The sequence below is a fragment of the Osmerus eperlanus genome, chromosome 16 (genome assembly GCF_963692335.1).
Source record: "Osmerus eperlanus chromosome 16, fOsmEpe2.1, whole genome shotgun sequence".
NCBI classification, from domain to species: Eukaryota; Metazoa; Chordata; class Actinopteri; order Osmeriformes; family Osmeridae; genus Osmerus; species Osmerus eperlanus.
In genome coordinates this window covers 8,234,236-8,261,289 of record NC_085033.1, presented here as the reverse complement: position 1 = coordinate 8,261,289, position 27,054 = coordinate 8,234,236, and the positions used below count along the sequence as shown (strand labels likewise).

At 42.7% G+C, this 27,054-nt stretch overlaps 1 protein-coding gene across 2 annotated transcripts; it reads right to left on the bottom strand.

Annotated features, from left to right (window-relative positions):
- LOC134036053 (guanine nucleotide-binding protein G(olf) subunit alpha) lies at positions 1–26,635 on the bottom strand. Of its 2 annotated transcripts, none has more exons than XM_062480783.1 (12): positions 25,960–26,635; positions 21,454–21,526; positions 20,866–20,920; positions 20,625–20,744; positions 15,447–15,544; positions 3,935–3,989; positions 3,755–3,828; positions 3,234–3,292; positions 2,939–3,059; positions 2,686–2,816; positions 2,386–2,453; positions 1–2,246 (listed from the first exon to the last, which is right to left on the bottom strand). In XM_062480783.1, exons 1-12 carry the CDS (start codon positions 26,429–26,431, stop codon positions 2,100–2,102), a joined length of 1,473 nt encoding a protein of 490 aa, XP_062336767.1. In that variant the 5' UTR covers positions 26,432–26,635; the 3' UTR covers positions 1–2,099. The 2 variants fall into 2 exon arrangements, with proteins under 2 accessions (XP_062336767.1, XP_062336768.1); XM_062480784.1 differs by lacking the exon at positions 25,960–26,635 and adding an exon at positions 21,771–22,510.
- Between the last annotated feature and the right edge of the window lie 419 nt (positions 26,636–27,054).

The following is a 27,054-nucleotide window of genomic DNA, read 5'->3' as shown; positions in this document are numbered from 1 at the left end:
TCTAATGTGCCTCTTTATTTAAAGAAAATAAAAATGTCATTTAATCATCCTCCTAGGCCAAACAAGGGTTCACACCTCCAGTCAGTTCACACTCTTTTCAGGATAGACGTGTACTGTAGAAGAAAAGGCTGATGCTGTTTGTACAAGGAGAAGAGCTTGTCTTGTTGGGCGCTGTTCACACATTCATAGTGCCTGTGCCATTGGGTATGGCTCCAAAAGACCAAAGAGTTACTAATATTGCACGCTCTCATTTATTCATCTCCATTCTAATCATGCTTTCCTATGTGTGTATGTATACATATTTACCGTACACATACATAGGTATGTATACACCTAGGCACACACATAATTAAACATGTATAATTGTACATATATATTTATATAGACCTATAAATTTACATGTACATACATTTATAAAAGATTACACACAACGTACACTCACTCGCATACACACACAATGTGTCTGTGAGTCTATGTTTGTTTTATGTACACATGCGCACACATTTACAGACTTCAGACATACTTCATATCGAAAAAAGTTGGTTCCTATTAAAACAACACCAGGTTGCAATTTGGACACTTTCAATGGATTTCCAATGTTCTTAAAGCTGTGAAATTCAAAACAAAAGGAGGAAAAACGAAAAGGCATGGCGCTGCAACATCTGGTCTTCACTGCAGGTAAGTGGTTAATTTGCATAATGTATACAGGTTTTTAGGATTTTTCCCTATTTTTTTAATATATTTTTTATTTTTATTTTTTTTACTAAACAGCATTTCCTTTTTTATAAACCAGAAAAAACTAAACTCTACAGAGAAAGTCCCTACGCGCAGTCTTCTACTGCTGATAGAGTTTGACATCAAGCTGTACAGCGCAGTCAAAACCATACTTACATCTGAGCTCATTTACAGGTACAGCCATAATCAAGGCACAAAGATCTACAAGTAGATTTGTTTTTCTTTCAATAAAGTTGTACAAAATAATATTACATTTTACAGTCTGTACAGGATAAATCAACCTTGCACAGTCTGTACAAGGTAACAAAAACCCCAACGATACATGTTCCCCCCCCTCCCACCCCCCAATAAGATCTCTAAGCTAAAAGGATGGTTCTGTGAACAGACAGGTCCGAGTGAGTGTGGTGGACTCTCCTTCTAGGACACCTGGGCTGAGAGCAGCGGTAGGACTAAGGTGCACAGAGCTCTGTCCTGTTCCTTCATTCCTTCGTTTTGTCGTTTCCAACACCCCCACCACCCCCACCTCACCCCCCTCCTTCCTCACGTCTCGGAGGAAAGGCGGGATGTCTCCCTCAGCCCGCCTGCAACTCGGCAACACTAACATTTGTGAAAGAGTAATAAATATTGTGATGCTACATTGTGTGTATACTTCCTCCGAAAAAGTAACCTGATGCAAAGTGCATTATCTCTTCATCGTCTACTCCCCCTCTTTTCCTCTCTCTGTCTCTCTCTCACACTCTCTCTCACACTCTCTCTCTTTTTCTCTCTCTCTCTGAACGAGCCGTCTTTCAAGTTGAGAGGAGATGCAGAGCGACCACTATGATGGAGAGGGTAAAGGTCCGGGGGTGATGCCAGCTCCGACTGGCAGTTGACATGTCCACACACAAACACACACACACACACACACACTTGTAGAAACATACACACGGGCCCATACTCACTCAGACACGCGCTCTCACACAGACACACACTGCCTCTACACTGAGGTCCTGTGGGTGCTTCTCACATCCTCCCACACCCACTCAGCCAGTCCAGGTCCAATGACATAGCCAAAAAATAGGTCTTAAGGAAAAATAAGGAGGTAGCCCGAGGCTTAGTGGAATGACAAAAAATCAAGGCATTTGAAGAAAAACAAGGAAGGATAAAAAGCGGCACGCACAACTTTGTTCCCCAACCTTCCTTACATCTGTGAAATGGGGATGAATCAGTCTAAAAACAATTTAAAAAGGAGGAAGAGGATTTTTGACACACTTCAGTAGTACTTTATCTGCCCCGACAGGTGGGGCTTGGGTTGGGTTGGGTTTTTTGGGGTCGAGGATGCAGAACGGTTGAGAAAACACAGAAGGCCGATGGAGGCTGTCCCATCACAAGAGTTCGTACTGCCGCAGGTGCATCCTCTGGATGATGTCCCGACAGTCGTTGAACACCCGCCGGATGTTCTCCGTGTCCACGGCGCAGGTGAAGTGGGGGTAGCAGTAATGTCTGCCGTCACCGCTCGCAGTGCTGATCCGCTGGAGGGAGGAGGAGAAGGAGAGGAAGAACAGAGAGAGATTAGGATTATGGATGTCGGCTACACCAGGGTCATCCACACAGCAAACATTTATAGCATCATAAGGCTTTTTGTGTCTTGGTCCCCCCTCAAATACTTACAAGGAACTCATCTCGGATGAAAAACTTAGCTCTCGTCACTTTAGGGTCTTCACCAGGTTCAGGAGTTGCTGATGAAAACAAGAAGGAAACCAGTTTCAACTGTCTGATAAACACTAGTCGGAGAGCCTTGACACAATACCCAGGGCTGACACCTGAGAACTAAGTAAGCCACGACGCTAAGTGCCACCATGGCCCCGCCGTGCACTTCCTTTGAGTGCACATAGTTCTAGAGTCAAGATTACAGTGCCTTCAGTGTGTTCTGACTAACTCGGTATGACTGTGACAGGGATTCTGACAGACCTTCATTTGGTATGGTGTAGCGAGCATATTCAGGGAAGTAGTCTTCAATTTTGGATTTTCCAGCTAATACTTTCTCAGCCAGCATGTCCTGCTTGTTCAGGAATAGGATGACTGATATAGTGCGTAACCATCTGGAGGACAAACACAAGAAAAGAAAGAAGAAAACAATATTGTGAGGCCACTGAAACATTAGGTTTTGTCTGACAGTAATAGCAGAAAACTGCACAAAAAAAAACAAAAGACATTGACGCACCTGTTATTCCAAATACTGCGGAAGAGATCCAAGGCTTCCCGTAGCCTGTTAGTGTTGTTGTCTTCCCTTATGACCATGTTGTAGCTGCTGCTCGCAACCACAAAGATGATAGCAGTGACATCTACAAGTCAACAAGAGAAACGTGTTCAGACACCCTGCTTCCTTGGAGGGCCAATCGGTGTGGCACACAGCAAAACATTTAGTAGGAAACGGGTGCTTTTAGGTTTCACAACGGTGGCCCTGAAGCAAACAAAGTGTGTGTGTGTGTGTGCCTGAGTGTGTCCACCCATCTCACCGTTAAAGCACTGGATCCATTTTCTCCTTTCGTCTCTCTGGCCTCCTACGTCGAACATACTGTGGAAGATGTGAAGATGGAATATTAGGTCACACAAACACGTTATGACACACCGACTACAACAACATCCCCCTCATGTGGACAGTCAGGGAAGTGGGCTCTAAAGCCATAGGGTTGGAAGTGACAATGATCATTCAACCTACTTGAATCTTTTTATTAGGTCTGAAGACATGGTCCTAATGTTTGATCATATGCCTTCGACTATTGAGTGTCTGCTTTTTATGTAACATGCATGTAGTCGCACTGAATTAACTCAGATTGTTATGGTAGCGATAGCAATCACCATCATTGTACAAATAATCACGTCATTATAATCACTGGAGATACAGTGTCTGTTATAAAAAGCAACTGAAGGGAAAAGGCGGTGTTCAAGCAGCAACGAGTCAGTCTAAGGGTGTGCCATCATCATGTGATTCGCCAATGTGCAGACATAAGAGAGAGAGAAAGAGAGAGACACTCACTGAAAGTTCACTTTGTCTACTTGGAATCTCGTCTCAAAAATCCCTGAAGTTAACACTCGGCAGCGTAGCAGGTCCTGAAAGGAAGAGCAGGTTGTTGGGTCGTGCAAGACGCCAAGGAAACGAAGGATATCTTTAGCAGACTCAAAAGCTCTTTACAAATCCGTCTACACGGTGCATTACCTGGTCCGTAGGTGTGTAATCGCTCTGTCTTACGGAGTCAATTCTGTCCAGGAAACTGCAATGACACACACACACACAGAATGAGCTGATTTTTTCGACGTGAGAGTGGATGACCTGCGTATGACCTCATACTAATAACAATCACTCCATCAGACTGAGCTGACTAAGCTGCCTACATATATCTGATGTCCTCAGGATGGAAACATTATAAGACCCAACATCAAGTTTTGGAATGATACAATTGAACATAGAATACATATATACACATATATATATATATAGCATTGCATTATCATTGGCTTCGCTACCAGCGAGATTTCAGAGACACAAGAGACTGATGCATAACAGGAAGCACTCACATCAGCGGTAGCGACTCTGGACCTACTGTCCACAGGCCTGGTGCCATGTCGGATTTTAAGCGGGAGGTATTTGGGTGCAAACGGCAATACATCGTGCGGACACTAGAGGGCAGGACTGCTCAGCCAGAGCTATTTTGGTCCGTCTCTTGTTGGAATGATTACATAAGGTGGTTATTGTGGAGGTTAGACGCCATGGCTGACTGTTGCTGCCTGATCCGGTGCTGAGGGAGCATGTGCAGGGTGCAGGCAGCAGCATGGCTGTTCAGCAGCCAGAGCAGCACAGTTTCACCACACACACACACACACCACACCAGGCCTAGGCCTGGCCGGAAACACACTCCCACAACCAAGAACACGAGCCAGCATCAGACCCAGGCCTGTCTGAAGACACACTCCCACCAGCATACGTAGACACACGCCAGAAGGAGTCCTTTTGGACTCACAATAACAACCTCTATGTGGATGAGACACACACACACACTGTCAATAGTCTAACTGGGCTATTAAACCAAGTCACGGCTAGTCCACTTGTGAACCATCGCTGGTTTCAGCAACACTTACAGTATCACAGGGGGATGAGAGCAGACGATCAGATAAGGAAGTGTAACTGTCTGACCTGCGGAACCCACATTACGTCCTCCCACAGTCACTAGTGACCTGACTTAGAACATGACAGCCCGAAAACACCAGCGTGCTTCCTCTGAGAGCGCAGTAGCGACCCTCAGGAGCAGTCTGACTGTCTCTCCAAGTGTCTCCTCGTCTCCCGTTCGCGACGGCCACACCTCAAAAAGAACCCAAACACACTAATCATGTTAGTGCTGTGTGAACTTGTACACCCTGTGGGTTCCTCAGCACCACAGTACAAAACACTGTGCATCGAGGGTTTGTTTTTTTCCCCATACCAGCCGAGAGCCACATGTGCACGCGCACACACACGCAGACAGACACACACACACAGTCATACACACACACACAGCTTGTGTCCCGTCAATGCAACAATGTGGGGTATTTTTAGTCTGTCTTGCTTGCAGAAACATAGGTTATAATTACCGAGGGTTCTGTGACTGCCATGTGACAAGTGCTATTGGTAAAACACTGGGGGAGCCAAATATAGGCTTTTACTTCAGTCACAACAAGCTGATCCAGAAAAAGACAAAAAATATAACATCGATTTTCATGTGTCCTTTCAGACAATGCCTTATAAAAAAAGGTCAGAACAGTTTGAAGTTGCTCTCTGTGAGTACACTAAATACATTTACCTAATTTGAGGTCCAACTATTTCTGAAGCAGACAAGTCGATCTGTCTTGGTTCAACTCTATGAGAGCAAATGGATTAAGAAAATTATGTCATTCACATGGTGCTTTTGGGCCAGTGTATTTCGGGCTTTATCCCTGTGAGATGGTTTAAAGGAAAAAATATGTATCTTTCTATGTTTTAGGGCCAGTGTGGTCTCTGTCCATTTCTCTGTGTCTCTCTCCCTGCCTCTATTTCTTAGAGCATGTCACCTGGTCCCTCTCTGTGTGTGCTTAGTCCGGTCTGGTTTCTTTTTCGGAGTGTGCTCGGCAAGATCTCTCAGCCTCTCTCTGTGTGTCTGACGAGGGCCAGTTGAGGCCGCAGGGCCTCCAGGGCAGCCTGGTACTCCTGCACTGCAGCCCCACGTGGTGTGGGTCACATGTGGCGTGGCCCATCGAGCACTCAGAGCACAATGGGAGGGGGGGGGGGTGAGGGAGAGCGAGGGGTAGAGGATAAGGGAAGAGAGGGGTAGAAGAGGAGGAAGGGAGGGAGGGAGGGAGAAGAGGGGGGACAGTAAAGCGCTCAGTATTGGGCTTGGGGACATGGGTCACCCAGCTCCACAGGGGCTCCACTAGAGACCAACGAGAAGGAAAAAAAGGAACCAGAACTCTGTGCTACAGAGCAGTTTTGGGTGCTGTGCCTGATGAGGTCATGTTCTCGAAGTTACGGAGCACCAGACAAACACACAAACAAACAGAGAGGCCAAAAACAAACAGACAAAAAACAGATGACAGGCTAAGTGACAAAGGCCTGAGGAACACAGGAGATTTGAGCTGGAGATAATCAAACGTTTTTGGGCCCACCAATATGACGCCGACATAACCGCTCTTCCACTTCTGAAGCTCAGCTTTGGGAATAACCTTTACTTTTTTTATTTTATTATTATTATTATGATATACAGTGCCCGACATGCATTTATTGATAAATACCAGCTGGGGAATCATAGAATAAACACAGCATAACTAAAGTGGTGTGCATGTTGAGCTTTACGGAGAAAGGCCTCCACAGACAGACAACCTTCATGTCAATGACAGTGGATCCAGCCTCATGTGCTCATTTGATAATTGGGTTGACTTTTTACAAATAGTAGACCATCTTTAATTAGCAGTGGAGAGAGGAGGATCAATAGTTTCCATATTTTGACCGGCTCGGCCTAGCATAATGGTCCAGCCCAGCGCTTCACTCCAGCCTGCAACTCACAGCAGAAAGAGAACCATTTCAAACACAAAGCAGGGGCTGCTCCCTGGTACAGTGTGGACTTGCCACCAAAATGCTCATCAACATAATCGCCCATAGGTAATAAATGACAATCATTTTATACTCTCCTTCCCGTGAGCTTACTGTGAAAACATTTTTATTTTTTACCTCTGGTATTGGGAGTCCAGTATGTTTAGTACAATAACTATAGTTTACTTATACAAACATTCTTTGATGTCAGACATTGACCCCAGCGGCTGTAGCCTTTTCCTCTTGTTTGTTATTTCCATAAAGCCTGGTACCACGTATGGAGTAGGCAGGACAACCTCAAGGCACTGCTACCGGCAGCACAACGATACCTGAACAACTCAAGTCTTTGTCGGAGTCAGAGTTTGGCGAGATCTGAGCTGGGCTTGAACTCCTCCGTCCAGACAAAAACACTGTACAGTTTTAGAGATGGGTCTGAAACGAGACTAATCCATCAACAGCTCCGTGGGCGCTTCCTACATACACTCCTGACAGTCAAACCCAAAACTGTGGAAACAGAAGTACCTGCTTTATTTCAGCTGTGTGAATACAGTTTCCAGAGCCGCATCAAGACCCCGTTTTGAAATGTGTTGAATGGAATTATTCAGATACATTGTCCTGTAACATGTCCTTGCTAAATGTCTAGGGAGAACATTTACATCCCTTTCCGAAAATATCCATGTCTTCAGAACCTGAGGTCTCAGATTTGACTCCATCCTGTCATTATCTGGTCTCCAGGAAATACTGTATGCTTATTAACACTCCTCACACTTAAATAACACAAGATAGCCAACGCTAATGGACAAATCATTAACGCAGCATTACAAGTTGATATAAAAGTTGGAAAAACACAAAACGTGAAACACAGACGGAATTCAGGTGCATTTAACAGCATTTTATTTTGAATTCTTATGAGGTTACAACCTCAAAGCTAGATAGATTGTTCTGGTGTCAGCTAAGCTATTGACCCAGTGAAAATGAGCTTTTCCTAATTTCCCTAATAAGAAGTCAATAACCAAAAGTCCATGTCAGACTGGGAGTCTACTGTACTTGGGAATGACATAACCCCTTAACCCAGCTCTCCAAACTGAAATTAAAGTTGACAGCACATATGTCTCAATAATCAACTATAAATAGCATCTAGTGCCTTAAAATAAAAACCTCAATACAGCTTGGTTCTCTCTTTCCAGTGTTATTGAGTTACTGAATCCTTGGTCATCTAAAGAATCCCGATTTCCAGGTTATCAGGACCAGGTAGCCCAGTTATCAGAAGACAGGTGAGTAATCAGCATTCCCATCACCCAGCTGTTGAAAAGTCCCTACTGAGGAAGAGGCCTGAATCTGCGCTTAACACTGTTTGTGTAGTTCCTGTTCCCTCCTCCAGATGGCATCCCTTTTTCCCCCGTTACAGACGGCTCTCTTCCACTGACCCTGCCTGCTTTTAGCAGCTGGGTTCCCATGGTAACCCCGGTCGGTCGATACCACTCCTTTCGTTTCTCTCTTCCTAAGCCAGGCCATACTTGTATCCTTCCATTCCCAGACTCACATACATTCACACAGCACAGCACATCTCTCTGTCTCCGAGCACGGAGAGAGAAAGACTCCAGCATCTCTGCGGCCCCCTCAGTGTGTGTGTGTGCATGCGTGTGAGACAGACAGACAGACAGACAGACAGAGAGAGAGAGAGAGAGAGAGAGAGAGAGAGAGAGAGAGGGAGAAAGAGAGGGAGAAAGAGAGGGAGGGAGATACAATTAGTGGAGAGAATGCATGTAAAAACATAAATAAAGCAAGACTTGAGGACAATACTTTTGAGCCTGACTGCAATGCAAAAAGAAATGGTGAAATGGGGTTGAAGATTTTACAAATCGAAATGCTCAATAGAATTCTTGTGAGAGTACATTGATGAGAAAAATGCACAAATGTCAGAGGTCCCATTGTAGTATTGTATTTACGCATTTTTGTTATGGAGTGATAATCTACCATCACACTTAAAAGTGTCAATGACAGTGGTAACAGATGTTTCCTGAAAACTCACTTGCACTACTAGCAAGCACTCTTAAGTCATATTGGATTAAACTGTCATTGGTTGATAGGAGTATAGAAATGTGTTCATAAGAAATCTATGTCTAGAAATGTATGACAATAAATATGATAAGCCTCCATTGCAAAATCCCATCCATCCTTGCTTCCTTTTGGACATTTGGACTTTAGCTCTGTCCTTATCTTCATGTTGATGAGGCAATCATAAATAGAAGCAACAATAGTTTTAAGAGTGGAAAACAATCTAGAGCTGGGTAGTTTTATAAGATACATTTAAAATGTTCTGCTCAGTAGAAAAAAGAGGAATAAAATGGCATAGGTCACCAATATCTTGCACCAGAGCACATTTAGGGACTACTTGTTCTTGGTTGTGGTAAGGTGCGCTCCATGCAGTGTTAAACACCAGGTTGTGTAACACATTATAGTTTACATGAGTTAGCTGGCTAACTCATGTATCTCATACACTGAAAAAGCCTACAGCTCAAACCATCTTGGTAAACATACCACTTTTAGGACAAAATATAAAGGTTACCATAAATAGCCTGTGTGCCCCCTTTGACCACATTCCACAGGGGGTGAAAGTTGAGTCCTGTTTGACCAGTAGAGGTGGGGCAGAGGGATAAGTGGTCTGGGTGGGGCTGCTGCTGCTGGGTGGTGGTGGTGGCTAGTCTAACCTAACCCAGACCAGACCATGAGCTAAACCTGAACGACTGTCAGCCAAATTCACATGGACATGGGCGGCTTAAAATCCTATGTGATGTGTAACTAGCTGATGTTGATGCTGACACAAACGGTCATGTGCGTTTGATGGATTTTGAGTGCCGAAATCTGCTGCTCTCTGATAGGTTGGTTTACGCGTGACCGTGAGTAACTATGGGCTGTCTTCTCTGGTGTCTAAAGATCAATGAAAGAGAGAGAGAGAGAGAGAGAGAGAGAGAGAGAGAGAGAGAGAGAGAGAGAGAGAGAGAGAGAGAGAGAGAGAGAGAGAGAGAGAGAGAGAGAGAGAGAGAGAGAGAGAGAGAGAGAGAGCACATTAATGTATCCATATTATAGACATGAGTCTATGCTAATAGATGTGCTTTGTGTCAGCACATTACAGTGCAGGTAAGGACTGGCAATGCTCACACACACATATACACGCACAAAACACACACAGAGGCGTTCTGTGTCTCACCTTCTGCTACTGACCTTCCTTTGTTTACAGCGCATTGCCGGGATACTCCCTTTGATTCGGCTGTGCACACGTGACCCTCCGCCAGTTTCTGCTCTGCAGTGCTGCTGCTAAAAATAGCCTCAGCTTGCCCTGGCTCCACAGCTAGTTTACATAAGCTCTAAGGGGGGTGGGGGGGAAGGCAGAGAGGGGAGGGGAGGAGGGGGGGGCCTCCGTGGAGGGGGGTTAGCTACGGACGACCATCCCACAATCTCTGAGCCGGGAACCTGCAGCGCCACTACTGTCCTCCAGCAGTCTATCCCTTCATATTCCAGGGCAGTGGGTGTTTGAGTGTGTGTGTGCATGTGATTTTGTGCATGCGTGTGTATGTCAGTCTGCACACTTTTACAGGCTTGCAGATATCCACCATTCGCCATCCTTATTCCCCATTCTGTGTGTCAGTTGGGTCTTTAAAATGGATGCATTTTTCAAATCCTGAAATGCAATTCTTTATAATGTTATGCTCCAGCCATACACAGTGTCACCTTTACACACTATTTTGTATGACCTAGAAGGAGTCACATTTCATCTGACACTGCTGAGGTTGTAGTTCAGCAATAAGCATAAAGTTTGTAGATAAGAACACAGCAATACTACAGTAAAAGCATAAAACATGTCACCTTCTAATCAAGACCCTAGAAGAGTGTGGAATACAGTAGGGGAAGGGGAATCTCAAAAGTCGAACTTTGCGAAAATTATAAATCACTGTTACTATATGCTGGTGCTTAATCCTGAACAACAGAAACTGAATAGAAGATTCAGGCTATTTATCTGTTCAAAGAATCTAAATTCTAGTGGAAAAATGCTGAATGTCTGAATTTTACAAGGAGCCATTTTGGTGTGTAAGTGTGATCGTGGATAAGATTTGGTCCATTTTGTCATGGCCGTACGCTACGAATGTCTCTGTGAATAAAATCTAAACATAAATGTAATCGTGACATTGCTAGCCATTAGCCACTATTAATACTTACAGATTTTAAAACCCAACATGTTTAACACAGAGTTAACAACCAGCTGTTAATGATTTTATTCATAGCTTGTAAACTATGTCGAAGAATGTATCTTCAAACTTGAAATAGCTTTCCAGAATCAAACTATTAATGTGGATAGAAAAAGTACTGGTAGACAAGTTCAGGCAGGCCCAGCACATGGTTGACCAAATCCCTGTTTTTTATAGGACTGTCATTTTTGATAATCCTTGTCTATCAAGATCAGAAAAAAACAGAATGCACTAGTCTGTATTAGACAATGTTTAAATCTATAGATGGAATCACATCTGTCCTCCTGACCCAAGTGGAGGGCTCCAACCGTGGCCCCAATAAGCAGACATAGTCTGTCACCCCATTGACTGAATCAGACACATTGTGCCAAATGACGCACAGGTATTTTCCTAAAACAAACCTTTCACACACTCTTTCATAAGAGTCTAGTATAGGGATCTAAGCGTGGTCCAAAACCTCCTCTGTATCGGCCGGGCCCATAGTGAAAGACCAGGGGAGCGCACGGCCCCACTGGGGGTTCAGACCATCTTAAGGACGAGGTTTGTTGTCCCTGATGGACGGACTCCCACCATAATGAGCATCCACATGAACAGAGCTTACGACAAGGGAGCCACTCCTTACTCATTTGGAGGAGATGATGCGCATGCGCGCACACACACACACACACTTTCATAGTGCCTCCTTTGAATATTTCACAGTCAGCTGATGGCAGGTCATCTGATTTCCGCAAGTGACACAAAGCTTTTTGTTAATCTGGATGAAACAAAAAAGTCTTTAACATAATTTTATCTGGGGTAAAAAGTCTTTAAACACCTGTATAAAACAATGGACTTCTCCTATACTGTTGGCTTCCAAACTAACCTTCAAATACTGATCATCTTCAGATGATAGAATGAAATGGCAGACAAACTTTCTGTGCACTAAATTACCCCTGCATCCAGTCTCAAATCCCTCCCAGACCAATTCCATCATCTTCTGACCTAAAGCACAGTCGAGGCAAAAAAGAATGCCAACATATGAACACATAATGAAACTAAATCGAGACAGGAAAAAGCAACAGTGACATGCAGCCAGTGTATAAATATCCCTCTCTCAGGCTCTTCCATGAACAGAAGAGGGTCCTTATTGAGGAGAGCCAGTGTTTGTGAAGCGTAGCCCCTCTGTTTCTCTAGGCCCTTCAGGGGCCGGGACTCAGTGACAATGGCGGCCATTCTTTCTGCGTTACTGTCCCAGATGACTGTGTCAGTGGCCCCTAGGCTGGTGACAGAGTCCCGTGACCACCACAACACCCCAGTCCCATCCCTTACCATGGCTAGAGCCAAGCCTATTTCCCCAGCCCTGGCCCCAGACCTAACCCTAGCCTGGGCTCATTCCCAGCCCTAGCCCCAGCATGAGCCTGAGCCCTCATCCTAGTCGATACTCATCAACACTTACCCACATCCTCTCCCTATCCCCAGCTCTGGGCCCGTCCCAGCACCATCCCTAGCCTGCTTCGAGCCCTAATCCCATTCCAGGATCTTTCATCTCAGTCCCAAACCCAGCCTCAGTTCTAAACTGCGCCCAAGCATCAGTTCTCTCCCCCTGCCCTACCTCCATTTCTAAACACCTATCATCACCCCAAGCCTTACAGACCCATGGCCCGAGCCCCAGGTGGGTCTGGGTGAGTCTCTGACTCTGCCCTAGCCTTGCTTCACAGCCATAAGCCCAACACTGAGCAGCTGAACACTGAGCTCCATAACAAACCAGCCACCATTTAACACAGAGCGACAATCACAGTCTACAGTTCAAAATAACTCATTATATGGATTGTATCATGTTGGGTTGAGGAGTGTAACTAACATTTGTTACAAAGGAAAAAGGGTCCTGTGAGCAAAGACTGTTTTTGTGCATATAAAGCATTTGATTTTTGGAGTTGACATGAATGCTTTACAATGGAACCGGCCTACCATGGCTGAAAACAGCTCATAATCAATCAACACGCAGACACATATCTGTGCTCTTAAAACGTAGAAATGTGCAATGCAGAGTCCGCATTGATCGGTGACTGGATTCCAAAGCATCGATACGGACATGCTCTTTGGCATAACAACTGCTCGCAATCTGCCTATACGTATTTCCAGTCCCTTTGTCCAATGGGCCGTTCATTGTTAGCCCAGTTGGAAGAAAAAAAACATGTCTGCCTATAAACTACATTGACTGGCAAGGGCTGTGAAGGACAGTAAAGGACAATTAAATCCAACAGAATTGTTGCAATAAGGTGAGAAATAATTAGTGAATTCTCAAGTTATGTCCAAAGCACCATTTAGTGAAATCATAATAATAATAATAATAGAAATCAGCCATTTAGAGACTTAGCCTTTTTTTTATGCCATTAATCTTACTTCAACATCATGTTGGTGCCTGCCAAGCAGATCCTCCTCACTAATCAGCACCTGTATCCCAGCTAGCTCAACGTGGACCCGTGGACGCACTCACAGTCTGCTTCACTTGAAAAGGAGACATCGAATGGACTCCACTGGTTCTCGGGGGTCACAGTGTCTACCAAGTTGGAGAAGCTGAAAGTCAGCAAGCAATTGTTGGCTGATGTTGGTGACATGGTAAGAAAACCAAGACGAGGTGGGATAGAGGAGAATAACATCCGAACGCTCGCGAGGAACTCAAGTGAAAAACGAGGTATGAAGTGTCTGCATCAAAAACGGTGAAAAGTCGCGCGACTGTGCTTGAAATAGTAGCCCTGACATACACTGAGGTTCAGAGGCCTTTACACACACCGAGGCTTGGTGCCATGTAGGACATGGTATCTTCAGACATTTCCCCTGCGAGGTCACATGGAGTTTATGGCTTGGAGAGGAAGTGAGGGAGAGGGCATGCCGTCTGGAAGGTTCCAGGCATCACACAAGCCCATCGACAGAAAGACACGCCAAGTCAATGCAAAAAAAAATTGTCTTAACACACACACGCACACGCACACACACACACAAACCCACACTCAGCCCTCCCATCCCACACCCACAGTATCAGCTCCACCTTACAATTTCACGTGGCTTCACCCATCACCTGATCCACCCCCTCTATCAGAACTGGTCTTGTGGAGGGCAACAGGGAATCCTTCCTCCTTGTCAAATGCATATCAAAGCAGATGGGCATATTTAGAAGCACACGGGCAAGTGCAGACACAGCTGGATTGTCTTCAGTCAAAACAAGGTTTGCAGCCTCTGCCCCAGAGTGGCACACCGTAGGTGGGTGTTGATCAGTTCTACTGTACATGTCCATCCAGTTGGAGAGGAAGCAGGAGGGGGCAGTGCCAACAGTTCCTCAGTTTGCATATTCAAACTTCCTTTTACAGGCCAGAGGGGTTCGTAGTCTGGATCACATGCTGGAATATAGTGATGTCATTAACTACTGTATAGAGCAATAAGACCATTTGGTGATCACTAACATAGCATGAGATGGCGCCTAAGAGGCCAGACAGCATTCATAAATTCGATTTTGACAACTAACACTTGCTTTCATAGACGTTGCACTTAATCGTGTTATTATGCTCACTAAGATCTTAATAACTAAAGCAATAACCTGAATATGAACGTGTTATGGCATAGTAATGCTATGATAGATTAGGTCGAAGAAATAAATGAGTTTACACTATGGCGTGTATAGTGAACTACATGACAGATACTGTTCAGACCATTTAAACAGCCCGGGGCCTAGGAGTGTAAGGGAGGCAGTTGACATCTTGAGTTTCTTTACAGGTGAGTTGTGTTAGCTTGGAGAACAATGACGTTGTAAAGGAAACTTCTATCACCAATGCAAGACTAGCCGACATGTCACTCTAAAAACAACAGTTCCGCTTTGAAAGAATTTGAAATAAGTCAGAGATCATAATGCCTGCCCCACTTTACAAACTTAGTAACGTCTTTACATTTGGGCAGCATTGCAAACAATCTTCATGGCACTGTAGGCACAATCACTGAGAAACTCCCATAACTTGTACTGGACATGAAAAACATGGCCAGTACATTAGTTGTACTAAGGTTTTGCCTGTTCTGCAGTTTCCTAAGGACACAACAACAGTGTACCACACCCTATGTAAACTCAATTTTTCAGACATATGTACACCATTGGTAGGCTTTTAGTACATACAGGGAAACCTTCAGGGCCAAACATTATTCACAGAAGACATTCAAGTCCGACCTGGAAAAAACTGTTCAGGTACACTAACTAACCAAATCAACCCCACGGCTGCAATGCAAAGCCATCTCCCCAATTTGCCCACAATACATTACTGCTGGCAATATTCCAGGCGATGGCAAGGGTAGCTTTCCTTTGTTCGGTGTTTGAAATCCATATCTTAATGGCAACATTTAGGTCATGAGGGGGAACTCACTATTGTGCACAGTCGATGAGCTGATACTCGTTGGACCTCTCGAAGCACGCCTTGACTCCTTCGTCGTCCCAGAGCTTCTTCGCATGGTCAAAGAACTCCTGACGGGGGGAGAGACAAGGTAAGCAGTGTTAACGGCCTGTTGTATCGTTCTTCACAACACACACGTGCGCAACACTCACAAGCATGCGCACACACACACACTGATGGAGATAAAAAATGATCGTAGATTTATTTCTGCCTGATTTGCGAGCGTTCAAGCTACAGGTGGTCAACAATGGGGCTGTCCCAAGAGCTGTATGCGTCTCACTTATAACCTTACTAAATCTCTATGTTCCCCTAGGCCTACGCCACACTGTGGCCCCCTACAGACTTTGAAAAGCCATTAATAACAACGCATAAATTACATATCATTCTATGTCTATGTTACAGATGGACCCCTTTGAGTGCTAACATTTAGCATTCAGCAGCGTTAACCTGTACTTCTCCTCAGCCAGACCACAGATTCCTCAGAGGAATGACGGCCTGCTGCAGCTCTTAAACCCCTCTAAGTTAGCACTCTGTCAACACCAACTCTCTCTCAGAGTCCAATATTCTTTTCCACTAAGACATACTAGCTCCACTTCCTGTATAAAGACCAATACAATACATGTGTTGATATGCATTCATATATTGCCTTAAAAAACTTCGAGGTCATGGAGGTAAAACGGCTTAAAATATGGTGTTCTATGAATGACGTGCAAACCTCCACCCAAACTACTAGACTTCCGGTGTTCCAAATAGTCCATAGTCTTGGCATTAGTTAGACTAATATACCATAATTAAATAAAAGCAAAAAAATTAAAATATTATTTGTCAAAATTAATATTAAATATCAGATGAGTCAGATGGCTGAGCGGGTAGGGAAGCGGGCTAGTAATCTGAAGGTTTCCGGTTCGATTCCGGGCCGTGCAAAATTAAGTTGTGTCCTTGGGCAAGGCACTTCACCCTGCTTGCCTCGGGGGTAATGTCCCTGTACTTACTGTAAGTCGCTCTGGATAAGAGCGTCTGCTAAATGACTAAATGTAAATATGAGTATTTTCTGTAGTACTGATGTGATTCTTAGTCCTGCATCTGTTTTGCAAATACTAGATAAACTAATAAATATTACTAACAAAACATTTTTTATGCATGTTCACAACAGGCTCAGCATCAGTTCCTCCACAATTAGGAGTCACACACATGACAGTGACAATCACAACAATTTTCTCTCCATATAACATTCCCACTCAATCCCATTTCTTTCAACAATTCGTGACATTCCCTAAATACAAACATAAGCATAAGGTCTACTGCAGAGAGTGCACACAGAATACTATAAACATCATATATTACTATACATAGGCTCAGTTCTTCAGCTGACTTCCTGCCCCCAAACAATGGGCTGCATTATGTAGAGGCTCATCTTATCAATGACTTTATGAGACATTTCCCAGGACTCTCATGCCTGAAACAAAGATTATTGCTCTTATATTCACCCTCGCCTCCTAGCCTCCTAGCCTATGCACATGCCTTTCAGATGGACTCCTCCTCTGGCCTAAAACCACCACATGACCCTCTGCACTCCGCACTCGCGCTGCACTCTGACTACAGTCTGGGTGGGAGACGCAGAGACCAGGGAGAAGATTCTGATAAGTGATCACATGCTCTCTAAGATTCCCACTTATAGATGCAGAGATTAATTCCTCACTGAGGAATTCAGACATCTATATTGAGCCATTTAAACATCTATGGGTTTCAGTACAGGCTCACAGATAAATGCAAGGCTACCGAATATCACTGTTAAACATGGGTTGCAACGTGCAACAAGATGAAAATGATTTTTACTGGTTACAGTTTTGGTTTCTTTTGGCTTGACAACTTTTCTAAGGTGCATAATTGCATGTAAAGAACTGCCTCAGGTGCACTTTACACCCACAACTCTTTCTAATGTACAGGCACAGGCATATCAGACAACCAGGCTTCTATAGGCCAGGTCTTCATCTCTCTGGTACTACAGTCAAATAAACAAGGAAGGGCTTGAAAATGCGAGCAAATGTTGGGACTTGATGAGGAGAAAAAAAGAAGCAGAGCATGGTCCTCAGGGCTCTTTTCCACAGAAGCGTGTGACACTGGGCGTTTGAATAAATGCAGTGTGTGCTGTAGTGCCCTACAGAGGAACTGATAACAGAGAGAAACCAGGGGGGGAGTTTTTAACAAGCTTTTAACTCTTTACTGCTCCAGTCATAATCCTTCCACTCATCATCCATCACTAATCACGAGATACTAGAGAACTCTGCCAAGTTCATCAGTAAAAGTTTGAATTATTCCAGCATTCCTATAAATATCTGTAAACAAGGAAAACCTGCTCTAGTCATATTGAATAACCTGACACACCATTTCCGTACAACAAAAACAAACGATAATAAAAAGCAACCAATTTGAATCATAATCTGCACTGCTTGAAATCCAACTGTAGAAGTTTGGTTGACCTCTATTCTCCCCTTGGAGAAAACATACATCAATGGCCAGCAACCTTCACTCCCTTCATGCCGAGGCAGCAAGCTCAACTGCTCAACCCATGATAGCCATCATCACTACTTTTATTAGATTGGAAAAGATCTGTATTAGGTAACAGGCACCCAGCACAGAGACCTGACTTTCATGTGTTACTTCAGTTAAAGAGTACAGACAAATTTAGCTAAAAGGGAGAAAGAGAGGGAGTGACTGTTCCAAGATTCCTTCTTTCATAACATCTACTCACAAACAGAACATCTCTTCCTGTCTCCCTTTGACCCACTAAACAGCACAAGTATCAAACAATCAATTATAGAATAACAAGTTCTCTGTCAGATCTAAAATTTGACCAGAAAACAAAAAAAAAGTTGAATCAGATTACCGGGGAAAGTTAAGGTAGTGTGTTTCTTGGAGGCTAAAAAACAGAACCAGGACAAAGCAGAATAGTTTGTGTGACTTCAAAAGAAATACATAATTATGGGTCAATCTACACATTGACATCCAAATTACTGAATGACTTTTGATTCACAAAGGCTCACTGACGCCTCAAGCAAACACTTCCTCAGGAACACAGCATAAAAATGCATGCGTTCGACGACGGGTGGGGTTCAATAGGGGTAAATAATCCACAGTTCTTATCTTTGAAAGCGACGCAACAAACTGATTGCTATTCATATCTAAAACAAATAAGATAAATTTGCTCAGTCTAACACAGGAGTTGGGCCTATCCTATAGCTTTTGTCGGGTTATATTTGAGCCTAATATAGGTCACTGATCCGTCATTGTCACCTGTTACTATAAGTATCAAATTGGAAGGCTTCATCTTTGACTGAACATGGCAGTGAGAGAGAGAGCTGTACCCTGTCGAACAGGAGCAGGAGCTCATTTGAATTTGCTCCACTTGAGTTGACGGACGCTGGGAGGAGGCTATGGCGCTCTGGCCCATATTTGTTTCCATTTTGCATAGACAACCGTTCATATTAGCCCGTCATTTTCCATGCACTATTCCCATCTAAAATGTTTACGTAAGAAACGCTTTATATAAAAAGCAATGTTTCGTTGATAAACTTAATACTCTCCAAAGAAAGGCTCCAACATTTCCAGGTCGGAAAAAAAACGAAACTATAGTAACTGCTTCAACAGGTGAGTGCCAATGGTTGCTGTGATCAGAGCCGGTAAACTGGTCACTAGTTAGGATCTACTTCCTCAAAAAGTTGGCATTAGGAAACCTGAAAACAATAAAGTTAACTAAAACGAATATTCAAACTTCATTCTCCAGACATGAAGTGAACATTTACATAAACATGTAAAGAACAAAAAGGCCTACAATATAACCCCTAAACAATTCAAAATTACCAACGGTTCAATATTGTCTCTAGAGCTCTCTGTTGATTTATCATTGTTTGCTCAAGTTACACAAAGGTAAAGTACATTCTATTTCCTTCAAGATTACTTGAGACAAGGGTTATTCCCATATCTGTTTGGGATAATTAGTATTTTTTGTGTGATGAGATTAAAACTGAAAAAATAAAATATTTAAAAAATAAAATACTAAACAATGACCAATATATCCATTTAGGTCAGTAACATATTTCACCAGACAAAGGTTTAAAAAGATTCAAATGCTTGATTTAAAAAATATTTTCTTGAGATTCTATCTTAATCTAAATTAGCAATCCTAATATGTGGTAAACAGAGGCAACGTCAGATAAAATGGCTCTGAGGTGGCACTGTATTCCATATCAAACTCGGTGGCACGAAGTGACAATGTAGTGGTGACACTGACGACATAAGAGAAGAGACTGATGACAAACACAGACACACCAAACAGAGCCATGTTGTTCCCCTTGTCCAGCCCAGGCCTGGGAACTGAACAGCATCTCTCCCCATGGCCCAGTGGATCCCACAGACAATCCCAGGGCAGGCAGCACAGAGTGGCCCTGTCCTGCCCTGTCCCTTTACTCATTGGCAGCCTTGTCCTACATGCCTAATGCTTTTAATGCGGCTATATATGCCTGTCATGTGTCCTCACACACCTAGAGCAGGAACAAGTCACACCACAAAGTAAGGAGACATCACTACTGGCTATGACATATCAAGTTATAGTATGGTTGAATGTGGGGAGTTTAGCATAGCTTTAGTTAGTAACTATAACCAATAAGGCTAATGCATACAGCAAGACACAAGCACTAATACAAACATTCTAAAACCTTTCTAAATATTTTTTGTTCTGCACTTTAATTTGTAATTTACAGTTCACATTGCACACAGTTCAATCTAAAACCAGGAACCAAGATTTTCTAAATTATGTAAAACATCTGTACTCCAACCATGCAATCAAACCTTATCAGATAACTGATCTTAACTGAAATTAATCCCATGTCCCTCCACATCAAATTAAAATGTCTGCTTTAGTCAGTGAGAACAAAACTAAGGCATCCCAACTGTTTATCTTATTGGCCAATACTTCCATTTAAAATAACATCATATATAATGTGCATCTTGTTTTCAATTTGAATCTTAAGAAACTGCAAAAATTTGTTAACGCAATTAACCACCAGTCTCAGGACATGAACATATCGTATCCATTCTCTTTTATTCTCCCCCCCTCTCTTTCACACATGCACCCTTAACTGGGCATCTTACCTGTGTGTAGTCAAAGTCTGAGAGAGGAGCTATGCTTTTGATGTAGTCAATTCTGAACTGGTCCTCTGGGTTGGCTAGTGGGACTGGGGGTATTAAAGTGCTCATTGCAGACACTATAGTCTAGAAAGGAGAAGTAGAAAAAATGCTTTAGGTGCAATAAATACTGAGTAAATCATACCATAAGACTGTCTAATAATGGAAATGTGATGTGTGTTCAGGTAACAGACTTTATTCCACTCACCACTATGGCATCCTTCACGTTTTTCCGAATGTCTTGGATTTTCTGTTTCTTTTCTCTACAGGAAAAATAAGTACACAGTCAATGAATGAAATGAAAACAGAATCTAAAATATAGATAAGAAATCAGCTTTACTACTGTGATTATAGATATTCATAAAACTGTAGGCACTTGTAACATGTAGGCCTGTTAAAAAATAGGTCACTATTAACATCAATCTCATGGACTTGTAACAGAACATAGGCCTACATGTAGCCTATCACAAATACAAAGTAGTCCACCATGTTATGGAACTAAATAACAATGTGTCAACAAAAACATAATTTGATCCCATGTTTCATAGGCTACTGAAGAATTTCGTGTCTTATAACTGGGAATATATATGAGGCAGAGCTAATAGTATAGCCTTTCGTTGGACACTGGGCCCAACAGGCGCTGCAGTGCCTAAGGCAAATCCATTCAGCCGATATTCTCGCATCGACAGTCTCACTCATTGAAAGAGAGACCAAAAGCATAAACACAAATAATAAAAATAGGCAATATATACATATATACATGCTATGAAATATGTAGGCCATCAATAACACTCACTCTGCGTTGAAACCGTTGACGTGTAGAATCCTCATCTGCTTCACAATGGTGCTTTTTCCGGACTCTCCGGCACCTTCGAAATTAACCATATGAACAAAATTGTTAGATTGTACCAATAACTGCGTTAAAGGCTTTGGGGTTATCAAAAAATGAATAGAACATCTTTGAAACGTAGCTAATTGTAGTCTGTAGGCTTCGCTTCCATCAATATCCACCCCCATGACATATTGCGAGAGCTGTCAAATAGGCTAGGCTACGTGTTCGGGTAAACGAAAGGATATTTAAATAGTCATCGGTAAACCATATATAAACCTTACCCAATAGTAACAGCCTGTGTGTTGCTTTATATGCTTGTCTTTCTTTTTGCAATTGTTTTTCTATCTTTTTATTTGCCTCTCGTTGTGCTTTTTCGTCGATGCGTTGATCTTCAGTCTTGCTGTTGCCCAAACAACCCATCTTCCGTTACCCTACCTCGTCAATCGAAAATATGAAATAATAGGCTACCTAAGATGATATAATGAAAAAGCAATGGGGCTAAAGAAAATCTGTGCGACGCTTCTCCGTCGGAGGGAGGAATATGTTCCCCGTTACAATTCCGTTTCAGCCGCAACCAACCGGACCTTCGGCATCCGAGTCATCCAAATTAATTCTTGATTTACAAACCAAAAGCGATCGTAAAAATAATTGAGGCAAAACCCTATAAAGAGAAAGAGGGTTTCAATTTCTGGAAACCAGTCAACTGTTCCTGTCTCCCGTTCCTCCCCTCTTCTCTCTGTATTTTTCTATCTAAATTTCTATCAGTATTTCTGTCTCTTTAACTCAGCACTGCCTCTCTCTGTGGCACCAGGAAGTAACCCTGAACCACGGAAAAACCTTCGATACAATGTAACACTCACACCTACAGTCCGTTCAGATAGGCTATCATTTTATGGCTGGTATGACAGTGGTAGAAGGGTAATTAAATAAGGCCTACATATGTCCTCAAAAACTTCACAAGCCAGGCCAAAACTACGCTGGTAGGAAACTACAGAGTTGGAGGGTTGGGTTTCTGTTGTCGATGGGAGTCAACTAGGTGGCCCTGACCTCGGGTTTAGGTTGTCAAATCTTGTTTTCAAACGGAACATACAACACTGGCTAATTGTCTGTCAGGCATATGCTTAGCCTACTCTAAACTATCCCTTTCAAAAATCTACTAAAAATAAGCAAAACTATTTTTTAATATAAAGTAGGCAGATAAAACAAACGATTTCTACAACGTCTAAAAGTGCATTTCAAACTAACCTATATTTGTATTTGCATCCGAAACTCACGCGGCCACGGTTTTGTCATTTGATGACTCCCTATTGAATTCTGTTTTCTATTGTGCGCGTGAGCAAGATAGCTCCCTGTCAAGACATTTTCGCGAGCACCCGTGGGAAAGCGGGTTCACGGCGCCGCGGTAATTCTCCACACTGGCGCGCAACTGACAGTATAGCCCAGTAGTAAGGCCATAGGTTATTCATGAGAGAGACATAAGAAGGGAGATGGGAGACACCCGATTAATTAAAAGTGGGTCTAGTGGTCAAATTAGGCGTTAGTTTATTGAACAAATTGGTAGAACCACTTTGTTGCCATTGAGAATTTAGGATATTTGGCTGCTGCAACGTTACAGAAACTTTTTACAATAACGTTTTATAATTAGGAATATAGCCTACATTGCCAATCAACAATTGCCTGTCTAATGATAGCCTGTCTAGAAAACCCTTTTTTGACTTGTAGTCTAAGGAACATGGTCTTAGATCCCTGTCGAACGGTTTTCTAACAATTCAACATGTATTAATATAGCCTAACCTAATGCCTCTTTATAGAAAACAGCATTCAAGAAACTGCGGCTAGTATGGTGCTTAATAACCTATTTAATATAGTAAAATGTTAGTGTGGAGTATGGAACCATATCATCCTGTATGCAGATACAAACTGGCGCAAGGTATTTTAACCAGGATTCCCACCTTAGCATGCAAGGTCAAAACAAGCAACTAGCCCATATCATCCCCTAGTGGCAACAAGAAGCATATGTGACTTAAATGGGCTGAAACATTTTATGTTTAGGTATAGGCCTACCTGATTTTCAGGTCATATCACACAATTTGCCTGTGTAACTTAATTAGGTCATACATTCAAACAACACATATTTGATCACACAATCATTTTTCTTCTATGCCTAAACCTAATATTATTTAAATGGAATAAGAACAGAATATAATACATGTATTCATTCAGCATAAGCACCAATAACTTCTGTTGATTGTTCTAGCAACTGGAAAGTCAGTGCAGAAGGTAACAAAGTTCATCTATGGTAAATGATATAACCCATTTAAAAAGAAGCAAAGTTCACCTGCCTCTACAGTGAGACATTCCAGCATTTAAAGGGGAGGACTAAGGAAGCGCTGTGGATCCCAGTGTGTATGTCAATGGATACATCTGTAAGCCCCTTGTTTGATTTGAAATATTCTGATGGGATTGTGGTAATTTAGAACATCAAAAATGTTTCCCAATATAGTATTATTAGATACTGCATCTTTAGAGGCTTGTGAAGTATGCTATATATTTAATACATTATATAGTCTGCTATTGTTAGGTGTGTTGAGTTAGACATAATAGACATTATATGTAAGCAACTAATATCAGATGCTATGCTACCAATGAGTCCTTTTCTTTGAAGTTTGATCCATGAGGCCTAACAATGTGACTGCTTCCTTTCAAAGAAATTCGTTTTTTATTTTTGGCTTGGGACCAAAACAGAGTGCAATGAAATGTTCCAGTGTAAAGTGATTTTCACTGTTAACATAAACAACGACAGAAGGAGAATCCCCTATAAATTAATTCAAGTAGAAAGTGACCTAGTTTTGTTATGAAGTATTGTAATGTAAATAAAAAAAATCATAATAAACATTCTGGATTTAATCATTTGAGCCCCAGTAAGATTGTGATTTAGATTGTAGTATTAATACTGAAATAGTATTTCAATAAAGCATTGGCTGTAAACAAATAAAGTGACCCAGATTAGCTACCATACGTTGGCCTGAAATGTAACACTATTTGGAAGGTGTCTACTTTCAGAGGAACACACACCACAGTCCACTGGCATGCAACTAGAGTCTTAAGGAAGAACTGGAGGGTATAAAGTCCCCCAGCAGCCTCTCAAATAAACCTAAAGTCGCTGTTACTGTGGTCCCAGATGAACAGATAATGGCAAAAAATCATCATGACTATAGTGCCTGCCACAAACTAACTATGATGTCTGATAATAATCTACACATAATGTACCAAGTAACATGCAACAAACATTAGTCATCTCAGATCAGTAGGAGGAAATGCAATTTCGAGAATTTACATGTTTCTCTGTAATTAGGCAATAGGCGCTGATTAACATATTCTCCTCATTGTACTGACAAATTTAAGAGAAGGTTGTCAGTACACATGTAGCTAAAAAATAACCAGCCTACCATGTAACAGGATGTTTTACAGTGTTTATAAAATAAATGACCAACCAAGGGTATGACAAGGAAGTCAGTTCAGTATTGGCTACTTAAAGCAGTTTATATGGTAGCCTACAGTTGTCTCCATGTGTGTTCTTTTTATATTGCCTTTTTAACTGTAATAACATAAAATCTCTGTAGATGTGGAGGATATGTGTGGATGGGGCAGCCTGTCATAGCCTGAATATCCTGCCAGGATATTCATTATAAAACTGACTTAGAGCCTCAAACCACACAAGTTTTGTGAAACCTCCAGGAAAACAAGTAATTGTTAAGTGATCATATTTAAACCCTCTGAATCAAATCTCAAAATTCATCATATGAACAGTGATGAGCAAACTGAAGTAATCTTTCCCACAACCACTGTAATACACATTTTACAGTGCACTTTAATCATCAATTGAGTAGTGGCAAGCCCTACAATAAGCCCACAGTGTGTCAATTTGTGTCCATGTATCCATCTATTCTGAAAATACACAGTTTAGCAGAAACTCAGATACGCCCAGTTCAGTTTGTGCTTGGGAGTGTGTGTGTGCAGCGTGCATGCGTGTGTGTGTGTGTGTGTGTGTGTGTGTGTGTGTGTGTGTGTGTGTGTGTGTGTGTGTGTGTGTGTGTGTGTGTGTATAAATACCAACATTTAGAAAAACATTTGTTCGTAAAAGGGAACGCTAGCCTACACAGCCATCTTTCTCATTCGGCATTGACCATGCTAGGCCTATGTATAGGGTGTGTGCACGTCAAGGAGGTACAGTAGCCTATTCTGAAAAACCAGTCAACCTCTTTGGTATTTAATAGGCTACACACCGTGAGGGACATCTGTGAATATATAGAGGCCACGCATTTTAAAGGCCACACACTCAGTGTAGCGTATTTCCCTTAAAGACAAGGTTCCACGCTAAAATATCCACAAATGTAAAAGCTTGAAACACAGAACCCTTAAGCAGTTTACATTTCTTAAAAGTTCAAAATATAGGCAACAATAACCTACCGAGCAGTAGCAGCCGATGAGTCTGTTTATACTCCCGTTTGAGCTCCTTTAGCGTTCTGTCAATATTCTTACTGACTTTCTTTGCCTCCTTCTCGGCCTCCTTCTCCTCCACCAACAATTTATCCCAGTTTTTCTGCTTCTGAGTGCTGGTCTTCTGCAACAATGGTAAGCGTCGACCACGATCCTTCCCTGTCCCCTTGCCGCCACCCCCGTTCTGTATCAGCACTCCGTCTGTGACCGTGTCTCCACGGCGGAGCTCCCCGGCTGGGAGCTTGGCCGAATCCCCATGGCGTACTTGGCTACCGCCGCGGAGCGATGATGTCTCGCCGCATCCCCCTGTGCCCTCTTGACGAGGTCCCCCGGCGCGTGAAGGTACAGGGGGTTCGGGAGGCTGATCCGAGTCCGAGGTATTGGAAATAGAGCCACTCGGGTCCCCGAAGAGCCGGGGACGCAAGCTGTAGCACAGCCCCATGTTGTAGCCAATATCTGTATATATTTTTTCATAAATTAAAAGATTAAAATCCGCATATACGCACCAATCTTAGCGCGCCATCATTACATTGGAGCTCCAATGATGAGATTTAAATTCAAATTTGATCCGAAAATGTGAATGAATTATGCTCCGACATTTGCTATATGTCATTTTGCATTTTCACCGGTCAGCCTACGCTCTGTATTTAGTGCATCACCTGATCCTAGTGGACTGCGGGTCCACCTTACCGTAACTAAACCAAAAGCACAACCGTTAAAAACGCTTCCGAAGACTGTATTGTAAGCAGAAAATATATCTGCACAGTATTTAGAAGGAATGTATTGCAGGTCATATTACTACAGTATGGCCATTTCGAGAATGCTGGTCATGATTCTCATTCCACACATTTCATATCTGCATGTTTCAAAGTGCCCTAGCATGCCCACATTCACACAAACATTATAGGCAACTATAGTGCATCGTGTGCATGCTTTCTGCTTCGAAACGTAACTAAGGTGTGCTGTAAACAATGTTTGGCACTTTCAAACCGTAGTCTTGGACAAAGTAGGCTGCCTTGTTACGAATTATGTAACAGTGTGCCAATGAGTGATTATTGAGAATTT